The sequence below is a fragment of the Empidonax traillii genome, unplaced genomic scaffold (genome assembly GCF_003031625.1).
Source record: "Empidonax traillii isolate 1590-97213 ecotype Southwest subspecies unplaced genomic scaffold, ASM303162v1 scaffold1319:size131266, whole genome shotgun sequence".
In the NCBI taxonomy this organism is placed as follows: domain Eukaryota; kingdom Metazoa; phylum Chordata; class Aves; order Passeriformes; family Tyrannidae; genus Empidonax; species Empidonax traillii.
This window is the reverse complement of record NW_020956512.1, coordinates 99,729-110,322: the sequence shown is the minus strand read 5'-3', so window position 1 is coordinate 110,322 and position 10,594 is coordinate 99,729. Positions and strand designations below refer to the sequence as shown.

The 10,594-nt window shown below is 34.7% G+C and overlaps 1 protein-coding gene across 2 annotated transcripts in view; it reads left to right on the top strand.

The window, feature by feature from the left end:
• The first annotated feature begins 4,279 nt into the window (after positions 1–4,279).
• LOC114069626 (centrosomal protein of 128 kDa-like) overlaps positions 4,280–10,594 on the top strand; it is a 101,328-nt gene continuing 95,013 nt past the window's right edge. For both annotated transcript variants that reach the window (XM_027906548.1, XM_027906547.1), the window contains exons 1-2: positions 4,280–4,296; positions 9,084–9,107. In XM_027906548.1, coding sequence (XP_027762349.1) covers positions 4,282–4,296; positions 9,084–9,107 — 39 coding nt within the window. In that variant the 5' untranslated portion in view covers positions 4,280–4,281. The remainder of the gene's footprint in view (positions 4,297–9,083; positions 9,108–10,594) is intronic.

The following is a 10,594-nucleotide window of genomic DNA, read 5'->3' as shown; positions in this document are numbered from 1 at the left end:
TGATTCACCCACCAAAACAGGGCCTTTGTGTCAGATTCATTGTGTGAAGGGACAAACTTGTAAGTGGTATAGTATGTGATTAAACTTGGCTGTGTACATGTGTACAAGATAAGTAATTTCTAGCTGAGAAAAACTGGTTTATTTAGCTACTTGAAAATTCCTTCATACTTGATGGAAACCTGCCTGGCTGCCTTGTGGATCTACAGGAATGCTGCAGTGTCTGTTCAGCAGCTTTGTGGAAAACATCCAAATGATGACTGAAACCCATGGGATGTGTATTGGAAGTGGAAATGATAGGAAATACTTGAAATAAAAAACCCTATGATTTTGAATCAAAGCAAATTTAAAGATAATATGATCAGGGTGTCTAATAAAGTGATTTCTCAGTGGTTTGTTATACACTTATGTAACTTAAAACCTCAATATCTAGGGTTACAAACTTTGGGAAATCCAAAATAGTTTTAATGTATAACTAAAAACCCTGACTTGTGTTTTGGAGAGGAGCTGTTCTTAGCTTGATGATGCAAAAAGGATGTTGACAATTTTCTCCCAACTGCCATTTTTTTCCTGATAATAACCTGGATTTCTTGCTTTAATGCCACATAGTAGCAGTATTTTCTGTGCTATATGAATTGTTTTATATTTTCCTGTATGATCTGCAACTGCTTCAGGGGGTGAGTCTTGAATCAGATCTACATGCAGCCTGCAGATATTGGGGTAGTTTATTACCTATGTATGCAAAACTGAACTGAAGTGTGAATGTCAACTTCAAAGTACTCTGAATCATGTTGTAGCATTTTTCACTAAGTGAGTAGATATCTGTGACTATAAAAACTGATTCTGTGTACAGTTCTGTATTTGTACATTCGCCTTTGCTAGAACAATGTGAACATAAAAATGTCATACTGATCCAATTTGTAGCCTATTCTCTGGCACGTCAGTGTTCTCTGAGAATGTGAAGTAGAATGTTGTCTATTGTTATCTTCAGTTTCTTAAAATAAGAGATCATGCTGTTTCTTAAAATAAGAGGTCAAGAAGTTACTGCTCCAGGTAGAATAAAGTCCATGTCCTGTTTCCCACCCCTGTTACACCCAACACAGAGGTAAAGAAGTCAAACGTTCCGGTTCATGAGGGAACTTAAAACCATTCTAGTTAGTTATTGGCACATTAATGGATTACCTAGAATAAATAAGATAGCACTGTTGTATTTTACTTATTCTAATCAACAAATATCTGCTCCTAAATCCATTTTCTGATACTTTTCACCAACAGTAAAAATTACAACTGGGGTATGTGGAAAAAAGTCTGTCTGAATAAATGCATACCTTTTTTCCCTCACTTATTTGAATGTTATGATGGAATATAAAATCTTTATGTCCAGCTTAATATTTGCAGTATTTTGTGACATACTGTGTTGGCCCAGTGTCAGGCAAACTGCAAAAGATAATGACTCTTACAGACTGTTTTAAATCATAACGTGTATTGTTCCTGGAAGTTTGATCAGTTAAATCTAAGCCACTGTAGTATAACTTGAAAGACACTTAATTGGTGTTCACTGATACATAGCTCAAAGAGATATAAACTTTACATCTGGAATTTAAGCACTGTAAATAAATTGTTTTTGTAAAACTGCACAAAAGTATGATCCCTAATTTTGCAGGCAATATTCTGAACTTTCTGGTGATTTTGAGTGGCATTAAACAAGTAAAACATTCGATTCTTTGATAGTTTTAGCTTATAGTTCATTATAGCGTTGCAAACTTCATATTTAGCTAGAAATAAAAAAAGGGAATATGCTGTTGGATAATGTCTTTTTTTCTGCATCTCATTTTTCTTGTTGTCTTTTTCCATGTATTATTCATCTTTTGGGAAGAGCCATCAATGCCTAAAGGTGCTTTTGTAATGCTTTCTCATTAATGCTGATTCTTCTAGACAATTTATAAATTGATGTGTTCTGCCCCCTGTGAGAATAAGGATATATTGCTTAGAAACAAATCAACAAGAATCCTGTGGTTACATTAGGCCTTGAAAGATGACGATAGCAGGATTGTTTTAGCAACCCATGCCACTGTGCAATCTCCTTTAGGAAAAAAGTTAGAATTAGAGAAACTCAGAGGCTGTTCACAGATGGATGAAAGGAGCCTCCACTAGGGTTAGTGACCATCTTTGCTCTACTGCAAACACAGTGCATTCTCTGCAGCATTATTTTCTGGCACTGATGGCATAAAACATGCTTGCAGAAGAAATTAAATATGGGAAGTGTTTTACAAATTATGAAACAAAGCAACAGAGCTTTTCAGATCAAGTAAGCAAAGTTGTTCTGTCATTATAAATAACAATGTCCAAAAGAATGATGTAATATGCTGTATTTTTATGGGACTTTTTTGTATAACTGTTTAATATATATTTCTTTAATATTTATTTTGTTGCTTTAGGTTTGGAGAAATCATGCTATTATTTTAGATGGAGTACTAAATGGAATCATCAATTTAAATGCAGAACTTGATTATTAAACATACGTTCATAAGTGGTGACTGTACAGTAGGTGTATATTTTGTCATTAAATAACACTACTTCAGTACCTACCTGCCCTTCTGGGGACAGAGTTTTTTTGAAGCATCCTGCAGGACAACCAATTTAGGCAGTGGTACAATTAAGTAAATGGATTCTAGATAACCCTAGTTTCAGATGCAGAACTTTCAAATCTAGGGACTGCTTTCAACCCCAAATTCTAACACTAACTAATATTGATGGCAGCACGTTTGGCTATGGTAATTTATAGGGCAGTTGAATCACCAGACTGAAATGCATACCAAAGAATAGTCCAGGAAAACATAAGTTTACCAAAGGAAAGTGAAAATGGGTAATTTTAATAATTTGAAGAAAGGATTTGTAAAAAAAATACATGGAAACTAGGAAAAAAGAACAACAAGTCAATCTCTGCTTGTGAAAGAATTAACTAAATTTTTTAATTTAGTCTGCTGTCTGGAAACAAGTATCAAAGAACCTTCATGCAGTCAGAAATGAATAATGAACTATGAGAAAAGAGATAACAGGTTGGGGTGCTCGCAATGAGGCTTCATAATGAGAGAAGGAGAAAGAAAAGTAGAAGATAAGAGGCATAAAGGAAACGAGACAAATTAATGTCAGTGGAATATTTTGTCATTTCTATTGTAGATCATTGAAGCTTCTTTATGACTGAATTATTCAAGTATCAGTAATCTTTATATCTTAAGGAACTAAACACAGGTACTTTCAGTTAGCTGTTCTGTACTTGGGTGCTGAGGGACTTGACAGTCAGAATTCAGCCCTGTGAGATTGTCAAGGCAGTTTCATAATCTCGTAACTCTCCGACCTGCTAACAAACTGGAGCTTATCTGAATTCAGAGTCAGTCTCTGGGTTAGATAAAGCAATACTCTTCTCATGCAAACCTCATGAGCGAAGTTCTGATAACTTGAAATAGTAATAAGCCTGCAGCGTGGGTTGTTTTTTTTTTCCCTGCTCTTCATAAAGTTATAACTTCAAGGTTTCCCAGAATTCTAAACATGTTGCAATTTATCAAAAACATGATTTTAATCATAAAAATATGTGAATAAAATAAAGTAGAAAAGCAACTCGTGACATATCCCACAGAACTCAAACAAAACTAATTTATGTGAAGTGTTACATGTGTGCATGTATGTGCCAGTGTCCGTAATTCTCACAAAAGTGGCAATACAAAATATTAAGATTTTGTGGTTTAAAGACTATAAAAAAACTTTTCTACTATTTTGTCACAGTGAACTATTTCCCTTATCAAAACTGTTCTGTTTTAGTGAGAAAAGATAATTATTGTCATAACAGTCAAAATTGTCTGCAGTAACATACAGTAACTTTTCATATATAATTGCATAGCTTTGATGATCTGTTTTGGTCAATTTTCAGAGTGAATCTATGATTTTTTTCATTCAATTCTAAAAATACACCAGGATGTTGATTTAAGCATAGAAAAGTTTCTCTGTGAATTTGAATGGGTTTTTTTCCCCCAGTCAGACTGTCATCTTTGTGTCCTTGTGGCTGTTTTTCAACCACTTCAACATCCCATGCCTGGAAACAGTCATATCACTGCTACATTTAATCTTATAGTTTATTCCGCTGAAAAGGAGTGTTGTGGAGGGTGTAAATTAAAAACCTCAATGACTATTTTACTATTCTATCAGACCATGAGACAGGAAGTTGAATTGACAAGTTTTTTTCATTTTGCAGAGCTACTAGAGAAGACACACAGAAGAGAGGAAGAAATGGGAGCTCTCCAGGTATATTTGCTGCTCAATTAACTAGCTACATCTTTGTTCACCTTAAAAATTACAAAACTGTATTACAACATTGTGATTTTCTGAACTCCCTTGTAGCTTAAATTCGGATTTGGAAATATACGCAGACAAATAGAGACACAACAGCTAGTTATACTCACTGCTGACTTTCTACCTTCCAATTAAGTTGCATGTTAGCGAAGATTGAAGTAGTCAGCATTCTCTTATGAGTCTATCAATCTAGTCCATCAGTGAATATAATGCTGCTTTTAAGTCACACTATATACTGAAGTTGTTATGTTATACTGCAGGCTTCATTGAAACTCTTTTTGAATACAGGCAGGCAGTGCTAATCTGCATTGCAACTGCAAAAATGCTGCATATTCCACTTCACTGCTTGAATTAAATTCTCTGGGCTGTGTTACTTTCTTTTGTATCTCTGAATAAAACAGAAAGTAAAATATTTTAAGTAAGTATCTAAAGTCTCTAAAACACCGTATGTCCATATTCACCCTCCTGAGGAAGAAGGGACCAGTCAATATATGCTAGGACTTAATACAGTATAATAAATTCTCATTGTATGTCATCTAGCAGTAAAGCTGTTTGTGCTAAGCACTTTAAATTTGCGCTTCGAAAGTCAGATTTACCCTAAGCTCAGCTTTGGAATAGTATTTAAGCATTACAGTCAAAGAAAACATACTCCTTTCATATTGAAGTGACTAAGGAAGCAAAACCAGGCTGGAATGTCTGAGTTGCGAGGCTCAGAAGACTATTAGGGAGAGTAGTGTGTGTATTCTTCAGAATACAGAAGGAAAAAAAGAAATTTTTGACAACAAATTACTGCAAACAACACCCAACATGGATATGAAAAGAAGTTTATATACAATTTGAAGAGTGTATCAATGAGGCAGCATTCTGTAAGTGTACTGAAAGCAGGACATTTGTGAGGGAATTGATGAAGGTAAGGCTCGTAAAGAAAATGAAGTTATGTATTGACCTGAGTTTTGATCATAGGAATTTGTTTGAAGATAACCCTTCTCATATAATAAATAGAAGGCATTTTGAGGGCTTAAAGGTATCAAAGAGTGAACATATAGTTTGATCCAGTAAGAGACAAGTTGCAAAGCCTAGAAGTTACACAACACACCAATCCAGCTGTTTCCTGTTCAAACAAAAATCTTGGCCTGGCTTTCTGGCAGCTCAAGTTCAACAAGGCTGAGAGCTTGTCTGCGCAAGCAGTTTACACAGGTGCATATCTAGTTACATCAATGTAAAAAGATCTGCTTTCATGTGAAGCAATTTTGCATCTGCTTTCATGTGAACCTTTATGGTTGACAAATTGTTCTAATGATGTTAGTTCTGATTGAATGAGGAGTAATTTTATACTGCAGGAAGTTGCATCATAATAGTGTCTTGTATGGATATATGTGCCTGCCTGTATTTCTGATAGTCTGTAAAACTAAATTACGTTATACCCTTCCCTAACTGGCAGTTCTGGTTAAGAGTGTGAACTGTAGTGCTCTGGCTGCTATTTTTATATTCAAATGCTTGATAGCAGTTTTTTCTTCCTTCAGATATCCATGCATTCACAAAGTACTCAGCAAAAACATTTATTATTCTTCTAGATAGTGTTATAGCCAGCTTAGTCAATATGTGTCAAAATATTTCCAATCTGGGATCCTCTCTTCATGTAATGATGTATTCTAAACTTACTGTGGCCAAATATATACAACTTTACTAACAGATGGTTGTAAAAAACAACTTGTATCATCAAGACTGAAACTCCCCAAACTGTTGCATCTTCATATATAAAGGATTAGAACAAAGAGGAAAGTGAGACCTTTTTTTTAAATATGGCATTTCCAGGAGCTGAAACGGGGTTTCTTATCCTTTTGTTAATCCAGATAACATGGAGTATTTTTATTCTCTGAGCCCCACTTAAGCAAAGCATGTGTATAGTTGGTTAATGTATGAATGCTTTCATTGAGGTAGGTTGCTAGAAGGTACTTGTTTGTCAGATGAAGAGCTACTAGCAAATCAAATAGTACTCCTTCCCCCAAAGCCTCCAGTCCATGGATAGAATTCACTTAATATGAGGTCCTACTCAGTTAGAGTCCTTGGTTCAGTAGACAATTGGTCATGTTGATTGTTGGGCTTTTTTCATCTACAATTCCTATTTTGATAATTATCTTATAAATACATAGAAGTATATGAAGTAAGTCAGTCCTTGCTGTGTTCTGTTTGCAGTCCAAATAGACTGTATGTGTAAAGCATGTACGGGAAACAGGCGGAAAGAAAGATTGTACATTTTAGACATTGTGGACAGACAATTCAAAGCATTCAAAACAGGCTTGGGAGTGGCTTAGGGAGTTTTTTCTTGTTACTTGACCCATGAACATTGACCACAGTCTTAGAAAAGCTAGAGGAAACATGAGGAAATCAGTCAGAAATCAATGTATTGCTGTGGGCAAATTATGACAGGGGATATCATGATGTTCTCTGCCATGTCTCAGCATCGTATTCCCTAGAACTAAGGTTGTATGTTTTATTATCCTTTCAGTTTGCTTATTTTTGGAGAGGAGACAAAAAGCACCTTTTGTTAAAAATAATTGGAATTAAGTACAATTAGTGCTACAATGCCATCAGCTGAAATCTGCAAAGGACTGAAAGAAAAAAGCAGTTTTATGAGTCTTGTTCCTGGAAATATTTGGCTAGTAGTTTTTTCTTGTGTTCCTCTAGTCAGGGAATATATTGGACTGCAACTAGCGTGACAAAGACAAAATAATACCTCATTAAGTAGAAAGTGAGAATTTTTATAACTACATCTTTCTACATGAACCTGACTTGTCTTATGTGTCAAGGTGGACACTGCATTTCTTTTGTACAGAGTATTTGGGATGTAGGAAGCTGACTCTTTTTGTGACTTTACTGTATTCTTGGATTTCCATTTTGAACTTACTGCATACTTTCGACTAGTTTCTACGTTATACACAAATTTATATTTGTATATGAGTTTACATAGTAGTATATGTCTAACGTCCATGTTCTCATTACACTTCTGTTTGCTCTCTGTGTTAGGAGAACATGCACACTCATCATAATACACTTTTTAGTTTCTGAGAAATCACTTACATTCTCAATCACTGCTTGCATTCTCTCTGATAACCACTTCAAGAATATATACTCACTTATTATTTTGTTGGAAGAAAAAATACTTAAGGTTTTCACCTTCCCTTTTATCAAAGCTGTTCCATGGTACAAAAGATTGGATTCATGAAAATAATATACTATGCAAGACATGGTAATTGCAATATTCAACTGAATTGTGCTCTCTGGGAAAATATTTACAAGCTATTTTCATTTGCTTTCAAATTAGTGACGTGCTAATAGGAGTCAAAAAAATGAGTCTTAATTTGAAAATACATTGATAGTGTATAAATGATCCATGGTAAATTCCCTAATACATTAGATTAGATTGGTCTTCATAAAATTGTTTGCTGAGATTGTAAGAGTTTATTATATCTTTAGAATTTGGCAACTAGATCATGCAGTTTATTTAATGTATGAGTCATTTTGAAAACACTGTTTATTCTACCATTGTAATCATCCTACTGATACATTCCCTCACTTAAGACTTTATTTTCAAAGTAGTCCTCTTTAGCTGAAGAAAGTTATATCTGAATTGCTGTTCATTATCACCGCACATTTATGAGATCTGTAAATAACATCTTTTTATAGTAATGAGTTTGGATTTTGTTACAGAATCTTTAAATAAATATGAGTGTCTGTAACAGCCACTGCAATTTTGTGGAAGAACAAACATCTCAAAATAAATATTTTTGAGTTTTTCACATAAAATTTTTTGTTGTAAGTTTGTTCTGATGTACAGAAATACTCAGTCTGTTTCTCAGATCTATTTCTATGAAAGAATAAAGACTCTAGCACTTCATACACTACCTTTCATGAGAAAAATGTGAGTAATATTTGAGCAAGGTAAGAGTTCCGGTAATGGTTATGCACTCTAAATGTGGGGTCACCTAAACACTTGAATGTGTGTTTTGTCAGATTGCTTAAAATACCATACCTAGTCAGTATATTGTGCCAGAGTACACCATCTTTATTTTGTTAGCTTAATATTTTTCCTAAAGATACTTTTAAATGGAAAAAGAATATTAAAATATATACAGTAAATTTGCAACTTCTGGTTTCTCTGTATCCTGTGCTGGATTAAAATTGACACAAGCTTATTTTATTTGCAGTTTATGTTTGTCTGACATGAGACTATGACTAACGTCATCCTGTTATTAATAAAACATTATTCAGAGCTATTTCTGGATAAAAGAATAACGATATGGAATTTACTTTTTAGTTTTCTAAGGAAATGCCTAAAAGAAAACTAAACCAGATGCTAACATGACATGAACTCCAAAACATGCTAGATTTACAGTCCGAGATGATAAAAAAAAGAAATAATTCTTTCATATACTTAAGAGTAAAATCAACAATGTTGAAAATCTAATGTACTAGTTGAAGAAAATATATTTTGAAGTAATTTTTTTCAAATCCTTTCCTTGTTTCTAAGGAGTTCCTTTTTGTTGGAACAAATTTCTAAGATAGTATGATAAATAGTCATTCAGTGAAGTACAAAAGTTCCTATTCAATGAGACGATTACAAAAAAAACTATATATATGACCACTGAAACCCCAAAATTAATCCTATTCATCATTGTTTGACTTACATTGTGTTTATATTCTTTGCTTTCTAATGGCATCTTTTACTTTATTTTTAGGAACGTATTATGGCCTTAGAAATGGTAAGTTTCTTAAATTAATTTCCAAACCTATCACAATGACATTGCTGATAATTTGTCTAAATTGTGAAAAATATTGTTTTCATATATTTTAAAAAAGAAAAGGTTGCAGTTCTGTGTTTTCAACTGTCATTTTACTTTCAAGAGAAGATGTGATAATTTTATACTGCACCTTTCTGTGTAGGTTTTTACTAGAGTATTTTTGCATTCATTATATGAAATACAGTGTATTTCAGTGTTGTCATTTTTCTGTGCAGTTCAGTCCTCATCCCATTGCTGGGAAGAGAAATGTAGATTTGATCCATACAGAAGATGTTATTTTCCTAACACTTCTAATGGTTGAGGTCCCTATGATAGATCTAATTATTTCAGTGACTGTTACATGTACTTAATTCTTTACTTACTTACCTGGAGTGCTGTGTTCCGTTCTGGGCCCCTCAGTTCAGGAAAGACATTGAGGTGCTGGAGCAGGTCCAGAGAAGAGCAACGAGGCTGGTGAAGGGACTTGAGCACAAGTCCTGTGAGGAGAGGCTGAGGGAGCTGGGGTTGTTTAGTCTGGAGAAGAGGAGGCTCAGGGGTGACCTCATCACTCTCTACAGCTACCTGAGAGGAGGTTGTAACCAGATGGGGGTCGATCTCTTCTCCCAGGCAGCTATCAGTAAGACAAGAGGGCCTGGTCTCAAGCTGTGCCAGGGAAGCTTTAGGCTGGATGTTAGGAAGAAATTCTTTACAGAGAGCGTAATCAGGCGTTGCAATGGGCTGCCCACGGAAGTGGTGCATCCTCCGTCCCTGGGGGTTTTTAAGGTGAGACTGGATGTGGCACTTAGTGCAATGGCCTAGTAACCGTGGTGGTAGTGGATGAGGGGTTGGACTTGATGATCTCAGAGGTCCTTTCCAACCCAGCTGATTATATGATTCTTTGGACTAGGAGGTATAGACAGAATCAGTTCATCTGCCTGTATCAACATTGCAACTAAACTATAAAGGAATAAAATTTTAATCATTAATTAATATAATTTAATAAGATCTTAAGTTTGAAGGACAAAACTTCATGCCTGTACATGCCATGAATGCAGCCGGAATATCCAGATGTCCCAAACTAGCAAGTCCATCAGGTGGACTAGCTGGAATTGCCCTATAATTTCTGAACAAGGCTTTCCTCTTATGTAAGATTGCCCAGTAATACATCATGAATTGTATGTGTCAGGCCCATAGTTTCTTTTCCTGAGAAATCCAGAAAATTTCATCTAAAAAACCCACTACTGAGACAATATCAATGCTGAAAATATAAACTTTTAAAATTTACCAGTGCAAATTATTATTTTGTTCTCTCTGATGGTTTGTGCATCTCTGAAAACAGTTTCTGATTTCAAAAATGTATTTAAAATATAATCAATATCTTAAAAAAAATGCTTTCATTAACTCATAAAAGACCCTTTGGAATTAAAAGTGCCATGCTGGTACTCCTGCCTTATGGAAGTAGGAAGTTG